This window comes from Hemitrygon akajei, chromosome 1, assembly GCF_048418815.1.
Source record: "Hemitrygon akajei chromosome 1, sHemAka1.3, whole genome shotgun sequence".
NCBI classification, from domain to species: domain Eukaryota; kingdom Metazoa; phylum Chordata; class Chondrichthyes; order Myliobatiformes; family Dasyatidae; genus Hemitrygon; species Hemitrygon akajei.
Window position 1 is genome coordinate 122,064,566 of NC_133124.1, and position 16,387 is coordinate 122,080,952.

General features: G+C 43.2%; 1 protein-coding gene across 1 annotated transcript in view; it reads right to left on the reverse strand.

The window, feature by feature from the left end:
- Positions 1-16,387, reverse strand: part of bmp6 (bone morphogenetic protein 6) — a 149,060-nt gene that overhangs the window by 1,950 nt on the left and 130,723 nt on the right. The window contains exon 6 of the mRNA XM_073050995.1: positions 5,502-5,612. Coding sequence (XP_072907096.1) covers positions 5,502-5,612 — 111 coding nt within the window. The remainder of the gene's footprint in view (positions 1-5,501; positions 5,613-16,387) is intronic.

Sequence of the window (16,387 nt, forward strand, 5' to 3'; positions counted from 1 at the left end):
AATGAGGTAATTATGCTTCTGCCAGACATGGCTGACAATACAAACGTGAGGGTATATTAATAGACAAGAAAAACTGAGGTAAAATCACAGGTAGCAGAAAAGGCTGATTCTGACACAAAGAGATAGAGAATACAAAACTACGGTACAAATGTGCCCAGATTTAGGGAAAGGGGTGTTTTTTCCTCAGTCTTGCATGCTTTCAATGGCATATCTTGCCTGGCCATTATCTGATCAAATATTTTGAAGAGGTGAGAAAGCACACTGAGGAGGATGGGCAGTAGCTGTCTTTTACTAAAGGTCCTACATGTTGGTTAGAGCCCATGAGAGGCAATTTGGTAAACTGAATCCAAAATTGTCTTGGTAACAGGATCCAGAGGGTGATGGTAGAGGGATGTTTTTGTGACTAGATGCCCGTGACTTGTGGTTGTCCACTGGGACCTCAGCTGTTCTAACATGCACGAGTGATCAGTGAGGTCGCAGATGACAGACAGGTGGACTTGTCAACAGTGTGGAAAGCAGTCTTATGCTACAAGGAGATATCAATGTGATGGTGAAATGGGCTATAAAATGATGAGCCATCTGCTAGTCACCCAATCTCCTTTATGACAAGAGCCTATGCTATTACTGTAAAGATATCAGCATATAGAGTCACAGAACCCTATAGTGCAGAAACAAGCCCTTTGGCCCATCTAGTCCATGCCAAACTATTGAAACTGCCTAACCCTATCATCCTCCACCCCTCCCATCCTTATACTTATAAAAACTTCTCTTAAACATTGAAATCAAAATTGGATCCACCACTTGTGCTGGCAGCTTGTTCCACACTCTCACCACCCTGAGTGAAGAAGTTTCCGCCTCAGGTTTTCCTTAAACATTTCTCCTTTCACCCCTAACCCATGACCTCTAGTTGGAGTCTCACCCAATCTCAGTTCTAACCTATTCAATCTTTCCTTATAACTTGGGTCCTCCAGTCCCAGCAACATGTAAATTTTCTCCAAAATATTTCAATCTTATTTACATCTTTACATATTTACATGGGGAAGATATTGACATGGATAGAAAATTGGTTGGCAGATAGAAAGCAAAGGGTAGCGGTGAATGGGTGTTTCTCGGAATGGCAGGTGGTGACTAGTGGGGTGCCACTGGGCTCGATATTGGGACCACAGCTGTTTACCATTTACGTCAACGATTTAGATGAAGGCATTGAGAATAACATCAAGTTTGTTGATGATACAAAGCTGGGTGGCAGTGTGACGTGATGAGGATGTTAGGAGAATTCAGGGTGACTTGGATAGGCTGGGTGAGTGGGCAGATACTTGGCAGATGACGTTTAATGTGAATAAGTGTGAGGTTATCCACTTTGGGAGTAAGAACAGGAAGGCAGATTATTATCTGAACGGTGTAGTTAGGTAAGGGAGAAATACAAAGAGATCTAGGAGTCCTTGTTCATCAGTCACTGAAGGTGAATGAGCAAGTGCAGCAGGCAGTGAAGAAGGCTAATGGAATGTTGGCTTTTATTACAAAGGGAATTGAGTACAAGAGCAAGGAAATCCTTTTGCATTTATACAGGGCCCTGGTGAGACCACTCCTGGAGAATTGTGTACAGTTTTGGTCTCCAGGGTTAAGGAAGGACATCCTGGTTATAGAGGAAGTGCAGCGTAGATTCACGAGGTTAATTCCTGGGATGTCCGGACTGTCTTGCGCAGAGAGGTTAGAGAGACTGGGCTTGTACAAGCTGGAATTGAGATTGAGAGGGGATCTGATTGCAACATATAAGATTATTAAGGGATTGGACAAGATAGAGGCAGGAAATATGTTCCAGCTGCTGGGAGAGTCCAGTACCAGAGGGCATGGTTTGAGAATAAGGGGTAGGTCATTTAGGACAGAGTTAAGGAAAAACTTCTTCTCCCAGAGAGTTGTGGGGGTGTGGAATGCACTGCCTCGGAAGGCAGTGGAGGCCAATTCTCTGGATGCTTTCAAGAAGGAGCTAGATAGGTATCATGGATAGGGGAATCAAGAGATATGGGGACAAGGCAGGAACCGGGTATTGATAGTAGATGATCAGCCATGATCTCAGAATGGCGGTGCAGGCTCGAAGGGCCGACTGGTCTATTTCTGCACCTATTGTCTACTTTTTTTTGTAGATAGGTGACCAAAACTGTACCCAATACCAACAACTCCTGTACTCAGTACTTTGATCTATGAAGACCAATGTGCCAAAAGCTTTCTTCATAACCTTTGTGTGGTACCTTGTCAAAGGCTTTTTTAAAATCCAAGTACACAACAATCACTGACTCTCCACTGTCTATCCTGCCTGTTATTTCATCAAGAATTACAACAGATTTGTCAGGCAAAATTTCCCCTTAAGGAAACTATGCTGACTTCATCCTATTTTATCATGAGCCGCCAAGTAATCCCAAACCTCATCCTTAATAATGGACTCTAATATCTTATCATTAAGTGGAGCCAGGCCTATAATTTCCTGTTTTCTGCCTCCCTTCAGAAACAAATGAATGATCTGCGATTTTCTAGTCCTCTGGAACCATTCCAGAATCTAGTAATTCTTTGAAGATTACTACTAATACCTCCACACTCTTTTCAGCTGCTGCTTTCACAACCCAGAGGTACAGTCCATCTGGTACAGGTGACCTATCTATCTGAAGGCCTTTCAGCTTCCTAAGCACCTTATCCTTAGTAATAGTGACTACTCATTCCTGCCTCTTGGCACTCGAATGTCTGCATCCTGGTGCCTTCCACTGTGAAGACTGATACAAAATATCCATTAGGTTTGTCCCCCATTACTACCTCTGCAGCATAATTTTTCAGCAGTCCAATGTCCACTCTTGACTTCCTTTTGTTAGTTTTTAAAAGCTTCCTAATCATTTAGATTCCCTCTATTTTTGCTTTATTTTATGCCCTCTCTTTGGCTTTTATACTGTCTTTGACTTCCCTTGTCAGCTATGGTTGCCTCATCATTCTTTTAGAATGCTTCTTGTCTGGAATGAACTAATCCTGCAGCTTCCAAGTTACTCCTGGAAACACCATCCATTTTTTGCTGTACTCTGATCCCTGCTAGTGTCCCCTTCCAATCAGCTTTGGCCAGCAAATTTCTAATGCCTCTGTGGTTACGTTTATTCCACAGTAATTTTGAAAGATCTGTTTTTAGCTTCTTCCTCTCAAACTGCAGAGAGAATTCTAACATATTGTGATCACTGCCTCTGAAGAGTTCATCTTAAGCTCCCTAATCAAGGCTTTTGACAAGGTCCCACACAGGAGATTAGTGTGCAAACTTAAAGCACACGGTATTGGGGGTATGGTATTGATGTGGATAGAGAATTGGTTGGCAAACTGGAAGCAGAGTGGAAATAAACGGGACCTTTTCAGATTGGAAGGCGGTTGCTAGTGGGGTACCGCAAGGCTCAGTGCTGGGACCTCAGTAGTTTACAATATATATTAATGATTTAGGCGAGGGAATTAAATGCAGCATCTGCAAGTTTGCGGATGACACGAAGCTGGGCGGCGGTGTTAGCTGTGAGGAGGATGCAGGGTGACTTGAATAGGTTAGGTGAGTGGGCAAATTCATGGCAGATGCAATTTAATGTGGATAAATGTGAGGTTATCCACTTTGGTTGCAAGAACAGGAAAACATTATTATCTGAAATGGTGGCAGATTAGGAAAAGGGGAGGTGCAATGAGATCTGGGTGTCATTGTACACCAGTCATTGAAAGTGAGCATGCAGGTGAAAAAGGCAAATGGTATGTTGGCATTCAAAGCAAGAGGATTCGAGTACAGGAGCAGGGAGGTTCTACTGCAGTTGTACAAGACCTTGGTGAGACCTCAGCTGGCCTACTCCTGCACCTATTTTCTATATTTCTATGTAAATTGGGTTTATTGCACAACACTCAATCCAAGATTGCCTTTTCCCTAGTGGGCTCATTGACAAGTTGCTATAAAAAGCCACCTCATAGGCATTCTACAAATTCCTCTTCTTGGGATCCAGTTCCAACCTGTTTTTCCCTATTGACCCGTAGTTTGAAATCCCCCATGACCACCATAACTTTTCCTTTTTCACATGAATTTTCTATTGTTGTAATTTGTACTCTACTCCCTGGCTACTGTTCATATAACCCCCATCGAGGTCTTTTTAACTTTGCAGTTTCTTAACTCTACCCACTAGGATTCTACATCTTCTGATCCTAGGTCACTTCTTTCTAAGGATTTGATTTAATTTTTTTAACCAGCAAAGCCATCCCAGTCCCTCTGCTTATCTGCCTGTCTTTTAGATGTGTGTTCTTGGATGTTAAGCTCCTTGTTGCAACCTTTCAGCCACGGCTCCAGAATTTCATATCTGTAATCTCTAACTGTGCTACAAGATAATTTACCTTATTTTGTATACTGCATGCATTCAAATATAACATCTTCAGTCCTGTATTCACCACCCTTTTCAATTTTGTCTCCAGGTTACCTGAAGTTAAATGATCCCTTTTTAAACTTTTTGATCTATTATTTGTTCTGGAGACTTCAGTAACTTGTCCTGCACTCTCTTTCCCCTTACCTTATCCATACTTTTCAAGCTGCCCCCCCACCCCCCTGTTTAGTTTAAAGCCTTACTCACAGGACCCTGGGTTCAGGCAGAGCCCATCCCATTGGAACAGCGTTTTCCCCCCAGTACTGGTGCCAGTGTCCCACGAATTCAAACCCACTTCCCCCACGTCAATCTTTGAACCACACATTTGTTCTCTGATCTGCACATGGTTCAGGTAAACGATCCAGAGATTATTACCTTTTCAGTTCTGCGTTTTAATTTAGTCCCTAGCTGCTCACATTCCCTCAGTAGAACCTCTTAAATTATTCTTCCCACTTGTTAGTATGCACATGGACCACATGACTTTAGACTTCATGTCATGTCCTTAGTCAACATCAGATGGCCTTCCCTCCTTTGGAAACACCTGAAGTTTCATGCTTGGATGTCAATGTGGAGCAGAAGATGGCAACCGGGGATGTAATTCCCAGTACTGAACTCACTCCATACCAAAGAGTGGGTAGAAAAATGAAATGATGGCTCCAATCTGCAGCTATAGTTGAATGCTGGGTATAGGAGGACAAAGGACCAATAGAAGTGGACTCACCACAGCCCCACTAACCTCATCTCTTCAAAGGTATAGTGTTGACATTAATCCCAACTCCTGCATACCAGGCTGGAAATCAGCTCCAAGCAAAAACATTATCAATTTATAACAGCTTAGTTCAGTACCCAAATGCCCATTGCCTTGGTACATTTGACTGAAACTAAATCTGATGTAACATGAAATTCACAATGGTATTCATAGTGTTAGCCAACCTCTGCCTCACTAATGCTCCACTTAATAATGGGTTTAAACCAGATTCAGCAAGCATGACTTCAAGGCTGAATTAACTCCAAAATAAAACAAGGTGCCCTGGATCCACATTTAAAAGAAAGTCAAAATGAAAGTTACGGTTTTCTCAGTATGTTACTCACCAGTGTCTGAACAATGGCGTGGTTCGTGGCGTTCATGTGTGCATTGAGCGGAAACGAGCATTCTCCATCACAGTAATAGGCTGCATAGCCTTCAGGTGCAATGATCCAGTCCTTTAGTGTGGGAGAAAAAAATGGCATTGTGGAACTTTAATTTTAACAGAAAACATTACGTGTTGCTTTGCTGAAGGTGTCAATGTCAATTTTCTTCCCCATGGTTCATTCGCGTTCTCTCCCTCCCCCACCCCACCCCCCAGATTATTCTCTGCACAGGTTGTTTCTCCAGCTATTCTGCTAAGGAGGATTCCGCAGACTTCCAATATTTGGAATATTGTAATACTTCCAATATTTGAAAGAGTATTCCAACTCCAAATGCTTCATCTCTTCCAAACAAAAAATTAAATTTAGCAAGTTCCAATTCAAAGTTCCCTCTTGAGTGTGAAGTTCACTTAATGCAGGTTTGGAGGGACACTCATAAAAAAATCCCATCCCAGAAAGAACGCTTATTTCATGGAAGCTATGTGAATGTGTCAGTGATACAGTGGATTTGTCTGGGATTGAAGAACAGCTCTGGGACTTCAATCCATCATGTCCGAGTGGGGTTTTTTTGTTCCTCATTCCTCTCTGCGCTGCCACGAGAGCACAACACAGTGCATTGTGCGAGCACACAAACCAGCAACAACTTTCCAACTACTTCAAAACAGTTATGATGTCAACTACTCCCAAACCCCAGGGTAGCTGATGTTTGGGGTTGGGATAGGCCCATCATTGGGTGCAAACCACCCCCTTCTAGTCCAAGTTACAAAGCTGAACAAGGGCCAAGCGTTTCATCCCCTTGGATAATACGTTGTGAGAACTGGAAAGGTTTACTTTTGTCTCGGTCAGCTGGAGATATTCAGAAAGCCTCTGGATTTGCCTGGTGTTGAAGATGATACATTTCATGAACCACAGAAACAGCTTAAAATAATTTGACACACACTAAATTATAAACTAGTCGGCACTGAATGAAATGCCAGTGAAAGAACATTCAATGTTTGGTTTCAAAGGCCAATGCCCAAAGGGAAAAGTTTGGAGGTCTCGCTAAAGAGTGGAAGAGAAGTGAAAAGAGCAGATCTACCAAAGAGGGATTTTAGATCAAAGGACCTCAACTGCAGCATTACAGCACATTTTCATGGATACATAAAACTCATCCCCCTGACAAACCAATTTCCTGGACCAACCAGGCTGGTGAATACTGGCATAAGGCAATAAGAGAGAGTTGGTCAGTGCGTGGAATGCTCTGCCGAGGGTAGTGGTAGATGCTGATACAAAAGAGATGTTTGAAAATTCATAGGTAGGTAGGCACATGGATGTAAAATATGGAGGACTTTGAGCTGCTTAGGAGGAAGGGCTAAGTTGATCGTTAAGTATATTCATATAATGTATGTTCTATGTTATCATTTCTGCTCACCTGCCTCTTCCATGAAATCAACGCAGGCAACAAAGTTGGTCAGGTTACAGATCTCTGTGGGTGAGCATTTTGGAGACAGCGACCACAGCTCCCAGAACTTTAACGCTGCCTTTTAAAGGGACAGGAGCAGTTGGTATGCAAGAGTACTTAAATGGGGGAGGGAGAATTATGATGCTATTCGACAGGAGTTAGAGAGTGTAAATTGGGATCAGATGTACTCAAGGAAACACAACGAAAAAGGCGTCAATTGTTTAAGGAGCACTTGCATGGGCTTCTGGACAGGTTTGTGCCATGGAGGCAGGGAAAGGATGGTAAGGTGACCGAACCATGATTGACAAGAGATGTGGAACATCTAGTCAAAGGGAAGGAAGAAGCATTCTAAGGTTTACGAAGCAAGGATTAGAGAGGGCTCTAAAGAGTTACAGAGTACCCAGGAAAGAGTTCAAGACAAGATTATGGAGAACAAAAAATGTACGCAAGGAAGGCTTGGCAAGCAGGATTAAGGAAAACCCCAAAGGTATTCTACATATAAACAAAGAACAGTAGGTAACTAGAGTGACAGTTGGACTGAACATGGATATAAATGAAATGGGATTGGAGTCAGAGGAGATAGGAGATGTCCTTAACAAATAGTGTTTAGTAGTGAGAGTGCCCTTGATATTTGTGAGGACAGAGTAAAGCAGGCTGATATGCTAGAGAAAGAGCATGTGATGGAAATTTTGAAAATCATTAGGATAACTAAGTCCCTGAGACCAGTCAGGATATACCCCAGGTTACAACGGGAAGCGAGGCAAGAGATTACTGCGCCTTTGGTGATGATCTCTGAATCCTCACTGGCTGTAGGAGTAGCACCAGAAAATTAGAGCATGGCAAAAATTATTCCTTTGATCAAGAACGGTAATAGGGATAGACCAGTGAGTCATACATCAGTGATGGCAAACTACTGGAAAGGATTCACAAGCATTTGGAGGAGCACAGTCTTGATTCCTTTGTGAGGGACAGGTCATGCCTCATGAGCCTGAATGAATTCTTCAAGGATGTGACAAAACAAATCGAAAAAGGTAGAGCAGTGGATGTACAGGATATGGATCTTACTAAGGTGTTCGACAAAGCTCCCCATAGTCGACTCATTCACAAAGTCAGGAGGTATAGGATTTCAGAATTGGCTTGCTCATAGAAGACAGAAGATGGTAATAGATGGAACATAGTCTGCCCGGAGGTTAGTGACCAGTGGTGTTCCACAGGAATCTGTTCTGGGAGACCTGCTCATTGTGATTTTTATACATGTCTTGGATGAAGAAGTGGAAGGAACAGACATTAAGTTTGCAGATGGCATGAAGGTCGGTGTAATAACAAAGGGCTGAGAATTGACAGATGGAGCTCAACCCAGAAAAGTGTGAAGTGCAAGTTGATTGGGTGATTAAAAAGATGTACGGTTTGGGAGATTGAAGTCAAGAGGCACGAGGTAATGTTACAGTCTGTAAAACTCTGGCTAGACTACACTTAGAGTATTATGTTCAATTATGGTCGCCTCATTATAGGAAGGTTGTGGAAGCTTCAGGGGTGCAGTGGACATTGAGCAGGATGCTGCCTGCATTAGGGAACGTGTCTTATGAGGAAAGGTTAAGCGAGCTGTGGGTTATTTTCTTAGAAGCAAAGGAAGATGAGAGGTGACTTGATAGAGAAGTTTAAGATGATAAGGTTGGAGGAACAACACCTCATATTCTGTCCAGGTAGCCTTCAACCTAATAGTATGAACATCGATTTCTCCAACTTCTGATAGCTTTTCCCCTTCCATTTTTTTCAATTCCTCACTCTGGCCTCTTTACCTTATTTCCTCACCTGCCCATCACACCCTCCACCCTTCCGCCTGTGCCTCTCCTCCTCCTATTTCTCCTCTCCTATTAGATTCCTTGTTCTCCAGTCCATTATCTTTTCTATCTATCACCTCATAGCTTCTGACTTCATTTACCCACTTCCCCACCCACTTGACTTCACCTAGCACCTTCGAGCTTGTGTTCCTTCCCCATTTCCTACCTTCCTAATTCTGGCATCTTCTCCCTTCTTTTTCCAGTCCTGTAAAAAGGACCTCAGCCCAAAATGTTGCCTATTTACTCCCCTCCACAGTTGCTGCTTGACCTGCTGAGTTCCTCCAGCATTTTGCCCACGTTGCTACAGAGTGAACAGCCGGGGCCTTTTTGTTTCCCAAGGGTGGAAATGGGCAAGACTTTAAGGTAATTGAAAGCAAGTCTTAGGTAGGCACTTTGATGAAAGAAAAATGGAGGGCTATGAGGGAGGGAAGTGTTAAGATCGTTCTCGGAGTAGGTTAAAAGACGGCGGAACATTGTGAGCTGAAGGGCCTGTACTACTCGCTCCCAACGCTGCCTTTGGTATGCTGCTTTGTTTTTTGTTTACATCCGGTACTTTCAGCCACAGATTCCCAGTCACAAAATTCTGTTCCACTGCTGAGGCTTGAACACAACAATCCTGACTGACAGCCCTGTAGAGTACAGAGGAAGTGCTGCCTGCTGGAGGTGCTGGTTGTCATTCAAGCGTCTCCCTGCTCCCTCAGACAGACAGTCCATCAACAGTATTAGTCAAGTTGATGGATTAAGACTTTGACTAGGACACACTATTGGTGATGTTTACTCCCTGGGAAGCCTGCTCCCCAGTACCTTCTAAAACACAAAGTCAGGGCAGCAGGCTTCCCAGGGAATAAACATCACAATAGCCTGTCCTAGTCAAAGCATGTAGATGTCGCAGCCAAAGAAGCACCTCAACTTCTTGATAAGGCTAAAGAAATTTGACATGTCACTGTTGATCCTTACCAACTTTTATCAACGCACCAGAGCCGACCATCACACATCCTTAAGTTGTGTTGGTTGCAAAGGCAAACAAATCATTTCAATATGTTTCAGCAGAACCTAAACCTGAACCACAACCTCCTACTGGACCGCATAACAGCTTGGTATGGCAACTGCTCTGCACACTGCTGCAGGAAACCGCAGAGTTGTAGACACAGCTCAGCAAATCACAGAAACCAGTCTCCCCTCTGTGCACTCTATCTACACTTCTCATTACCAAAACATTACCAAAGATACCACTCACTCAGGACATCCTCTCTTCTCCCCTCGTCCATTAGGCAGAATACATTTAAGCCTGAAAGCACTGAGCCAACACAACCAAAAAAGAGCCACCAAGCTTTAGCTCATTGCTGTATGTGCAGCTGTGACATTTTATAAAGAGCATTAAAACACTGTGAAGCAACCTGTGTTCACCAGAAGCCACATAGCAAGCTGTACAAATATATCCTTCCTCCCCTACTTGCATCAAGACAATGAGATACCACGTTACTCTTCAAACTGCACGGACAGAGAAAATAACATGTTGGAGGACATGTTGCAGATCACATGACAATACTGCCAAGCTGGGGACAGGAGGATGTGAATGTTCAGGGAGTAAGATGGCAATATGAGATAGCAACTTTTATACAGAAGACCCAAGATCAGATTCAAGATTCAAAGCTTCTCTTTGAAGCAGACCAGGTTGAGTGAACACATTGAGTTACACAAAATGGATTGGGTAAAGTCAGAAACCTTATCCCCATAGCCGAGGTTTCTCTGACAAGAAGGCATAGCTTTAAGTTGAGGCAGAGGAGATTTAGAAAGGATTTGAGGAAAAATACTTTCACCAAGAGGGTGATTGGGAACTGGAACTCACTGTCTGAGAGGCTGATGAAAGCAAATAATCTCGAAGAGTTTAATATTTACTGAGCATTTGAAATGCACTGCATAGAAGGGTTGAGTGTAAGAATTTGGATTAGGTTACTATAGATAGCAGATCAGAGATGATAGGCTGAAGGGCCTGTTTCTGAGCTGTGTGACTACAGGAATTCAGGGGCAACTATACTTGTTTGATCTTGTTATCATTGTACAGCGAGTAAAAGAAAGCCATGGTAGAATGGCGAAACAAGCTCATTGGGCCAAATGGCCTAATTCTGCTCGTATATCTTATTATCAGATGCCATCAGGGGTCATTGTTTTATTGAACAAAAAGGGCTGGGTAGGGTTAGGTAGGAGAGAAAGGAAAGCCCTGTATTTTGAGAAGGTATTTTCTCCAAAGGGCTCCGAGGTGGTGCAGTGGGTAGTGTTGCTGCCGAACAGCTCAAGTAATCTGGCTTCAATCTTGACCTCTGGTGGTGTGAGTGTGGAGTTACTGTGGTGACCAGGTAGACAAATGTATTTGCTAAAAGGCAAATATTTATTCCTGGAGTGATCATTTTGTGACACAGATTATTCACAGGCACAGTGAAGAAACATTCACTGCAGTTCTGCACGTGTGTCCTTGAGAGGGCTGATCACTGAGTTTATGGATAAGACTTTCTGATGCTCCAAAGCCAGAGAGCACAAGGTAAGGATATGTCTAAAGATTAAACATATTGATGGCAGACAGCACTGGTACAAAGACAGTATGTAACAGTTTGTTCGCTATGTGCCGTGTCGTATGACGTAGGTGATCACAGGTCTTTCAATGACCATGATTGTTCATGGCAAATTTTTCTACAGAAGTGGTTTGCCATTGCCTTCTTCTGGGCAGTGTCTTTACAAGATGGGTGACCCCAGCCATTATCAATACTCTTCAGAGATTGTCTGCCTGGCATCAGTGATCACTCAAGGACTTGTGATATGCACCAGTTGCTCATACAACCATTCACCACTAGCTGCAATGGCTTCACATGACCCTGTTCGGGGGGTGAGGGGGATAAATTGGCTAAGCAGATGCTTCACTTTGCCCAAGAAAGACCCGCGGGCTAGTGGAAGGAAGGTAGAGTCCTTTGTAGAAACATGTCTGCACCCTGCCACCCAAGTCTTAATTTTTTTTAAATTTATTTTTATTTTCCGATACAGAAAGTTCAAAGATAACTTTAGGATCTTGATTTATAAAGTCATATTGTATGGAAACAGGACCCTTGCTGCACTATCATACTGACCTTTAACCTCCCATTTGCAATGAGCTTACATTAATTCCATTTATTATTCACCCTACATTATCTGCAACTCTCCCCAGATTCTAGCACTCACCTACAGTTTAGGGGTGATTTATATTACCCAATTAAATCTACAAACCCACAGCTCTTTTGGGTGTGGAAGGGAACTGTTCCACCCAGAGGAGACCCACAAGATCACAGGGAGAACTTGCAAACTCCACACAGACAACATCTCAGGTCAGGATTTAAGTCCTTAGGGTAGCGAGGCAGTAGATCTACTGGGTGTATCACCAAATTAGGATTAGGTTGGTTAAGATTTAAAATTGGATCAATTTATAGAACATAGAATATTACAGCACAATAAAGTGCTTTGGCCCAAAATGTTGTGCCTACCTTTTAACCTATTCAAAGGCCAATCTAACACTTTCATCCCACATAGCCTTCCATTTTTCTTTCATACATGCACCTATGTAAGAGCTCCTTGAATGTTCTTAATCTATCTGCCTCTACCACCACCCCTGACAGCACATTTCACACATCTACCACAGTGTAAAAAACTACCTCTGACATCCCCCTGCCCCCATACTTACTTCTGTTCACCTTAAAATTATGCCCTCTCATATTAGCTATTTCTCCTCTGGAAAAATGCACGGGATGTCCACTCTACCTAGGCCTCATCATCTTGTACATTCAGCCTGCTTTGCTCCAAACAGAAAAGCCTGAGCTCGCTCAACCTTTCCTCATGTGACATGCTCTCTAATCCAGGCAGCATCCTGGTAAATCACCTCTGCACTTCTCTCTAAAGCTTGTGCATCCTTCCTCTACTGAGGCGACCAGAAATCAACACAATACTCTCAAGTGTGGATGTACCTAAAGTATACAGAGATGTGACCTTACCCCATGGCCAACATACCATACATCTTCTTAACCAGCCTATCAACTTGTGAGGCAACTTTGAGGGGTCTATAGATGTGGACCCCAAGATCCCTCTATTCTTCCATTAACACTGTATTCTGCCTTCAAATTCAATCTTCCAAGGCGAATTACTTCAGACTTTTCCAAATTGAACTCCCTCTGTCACTTCTCAGCTGAGCTCTGCATCCTGTCGATGTCCTGTTATAACCTACAACAACAATCTACACTAGCCCACAACGCCATCAACCTCTTGTAATCGATAAACTTTTACTAACCCAGAGTCTGATACTTCCTCATCCAATTCATTGATAAAAATCACCAAGAGCAAGGGATCCTGACAGAACACCACTTGTCACTGGCCTTCAGGTAAAATACACTCCATCTGCAACCCTCTGCCTTCTATGGGCAAGCCCATTCTGAATTAACACAGCCAGGTATCCCTGAATCCCATACCTTCAGACTTTCTAAATGAACCTTGTCAAGCACTTACTAAAATCCATATACACTACATCAACTGCTCTACCTTCATCGATTTCTTTGATTACTTTTTCAAATAATTCTATTAGGCTCTGAGGTATGGCCTGCTCCTAACAAAGCCATGCTGACTAACCCTAATCGGACGATGTTTCTCCAAATGCTCGTAAATCCTGTGTCTAAGAATCCTCTCCAATAGGTTAACAACCACTGAAGTAAGACTCCCAGGATTATCCCTATTGCCTTTCCTGAACAAAGGAATGCAGTCAGCCCCCCTTATCCACGAGGGATTGGTTCCGGGGACCCCTCGCGGATACCAAAAAACATGGCTGCTCAAGTCCCTTATTCAACCTGTCTCAATGCGGTGGACCTTAGGGCCTGGCGGAACCCCAGACCTTATTTAACCCGTCTCAGTGCAGTGGACGTTAGGACCCGGCGGCAGAGCTCTGAATCTGCAGTGTTTCTGTTCACGAAAATAATCACGATCACGATTGAAGATAAAGTGGAAATCATAAAGCGATCAGAAAGAGGTGAAATGCCATTGGTCATTGGAAAAGCGTTAGGCTACAGTCGGTCAATGATCGGAACAATTTCAAAGGATAAAGTGAGAAAGGCCCTGCCTCAATGAAAGCTACAATTATTACTAAGCAATGCAGTAGTTTAATTATTGGGTTTTGGGTTTTTGATCCTCCACATCAACCAGGCATGGATGGAGAGAGCGTTCGGAAGCTATGTGTCACTGGATCGAACTTGGGAACTTCTGTTCCCGAGCCCAGTGCTGAAACATACGTTCTTAAGTGTTTTATATGCACAGAAAGGTAAAATATATACTCTGTACTAAGACAAATGTTTGACTAACTGACTCTGAATAATACTGGGTGCACCTGTTCTGACTTACTTAGTAAGAGAACTTACGATTTTTTTTCGATCCCGATCCACGATAACCTACACACATCCTCCCGTGTACTTTAAATCATCTCTAGATTACTTATAATACGTAATACAATGTAAATGCTATGTAAAATAGTTGTTATACTGCATTGTTTAGGGAATAATGACAAGAAAAAAAAGTTTGTACGTGCTCGAACAACAAGTGCTGGAAGAGCACTTCCGGGTTTTCTCGATCCGCGGTTGGTTGAATTCGCGCATGCGGAACTCGCGGATAAGGAGGGCTGACTGTAACATTTGCCACTCTCCAGTCTTCAGTGAGGATGTTCTCTCACTTCCCGTAGTAACCTGGGGTATATCCCACCTGGCCCCAGGCACTTGTCTTCTCTAATGTTTTTCAAAAGTTCCAGCAGATTCTCTTTCTCAATGTTGATATGTTCCAGCACATTAGCCTGTTCTATGTTGTCCACATATTTGTCAATGTCCCTACTGGTGAACTCTGTAGCGAAGTATTCATTAAGGACCTTCCCTACCTCCTCTGAGTCCAGATATGTTTGCTTTTTTTTATCCCTGATTGGTCCCACTTCCGCTCTAGTCAACTTACTGCTCTTGTATATGTATAATGCCTTGAGGTTTTCCTTAATCTTATTCATCAAGGCCTTCTCATGTCCCCTTCTAGCTCTCTTAAGTCCTTTCTTAAGCTCCTTCCTGGCTACTTTATAATTCTCAAGGACCCAGTCTGATCCTTGCTTCATAATCCTCTTGACTAGATGTTCCACATCTGTCAACCATGGTTCCTTCACGCTACCATCCTTTTCCTGCCTCAATAAACAATCCTATCTAGATCCCCATGCAAGTGTTCCCTAAGCCTACAGATTTCTGTTATGTATTTCCCTGACTACATCTGTTCCCAATTCTATGCTCCCAAGTTCCTACATAATAGCATCATAGTTCTCTCTCTCCTAATTAAATACCCCTCCAAACTGGCTGCCCATATCCCTCTCCAAGGATATGTAAAGGTCAGGGAACTGAGGTCACTGTCTCTAAAATGCTCACCCACCGAGAGATCTGTCACTGACCAAGCTCACTGACTAGTACTTCATCCAATATGGCCTCTCCTCTAGTTGGCCTGTCTGCATAATGTGTTAGGAATCCTTCCAGGACACACCTAACATTTTCTGCCCATCTAAACCTTTTTCACCAAGGAGATGCCAATCAATATTAGGAAAATGAGGTCACCCATGACAACGATGCTGTTTGTGCTCTTTTCTAAAATCTGCCTTCCGATCTGCTCCTCAGAGTCTCTGTTCTACAGGGAGGTCTACAGAGTGCTCCCAGTAGAGTGAATTCTCCCTTCCTGTTTCTGACTTCCACCCACATTGACTCAGTAGACGATCCCTCCACGACGTAATCCCTTTCTGCAGCTGTGGTACTATCCCTGATTAGCAATACCATGTGCCCACCTCTCTTACATCCTTCCTCGTCCCTTTTGAAAGATCACAGCCCCCGAACATCCAGCAGCCATTCCTGCTCTTGTCTCTTGCCAAGTCTCTGTAATGTCTACAAAGCTGTAGTTCCGTGCACTGATCTAAGATCATCACCCTGATTTCTGATACTTCCTGCACTAAAGTATACATATTGCAATCATCCAACTGACTATAATTAAGCCCTATCCACTGCCTGTCCCTGCTCACAATCTCTCTATTCATTTCATCTACCTTCACACAAACTGTTTCATCCTCTCACCAGTCACTCTGGTTCCCATCCCCTTGGCAACCTAGTTTATTGAAACCCACTCTAAAAGCTCTAGTAAACCTGCCCGCAAAGATGTTGGCCCCCTACCAGGCTGTATTTTGTTGGTTAAGCTGATCGTAGATGCCACTTATGTCAAAAGCATCTTCTTCATGCTCTGAGAGAAATGTATTTTAAATTTATGTAGAACATACCAGACGCCACAGTGGTGTAGTGGTTAGCATCACGCTATTACAGCTTGGGACATTGAAGTTCAGAGTTCAATCACGGCCTCTTCTGTAAGGTGTTTGTACGTTCTCCCCATGACTATGTGGGTTTCCTCTGGGTGCTCGGGTTTCCTCCCACAGTCCATAGACATACCGGTTAGTAGGTTAATAGGTCATTGTAAGTCGTCCCGTGGTCGATTAAACTGGTGGGTTGCAG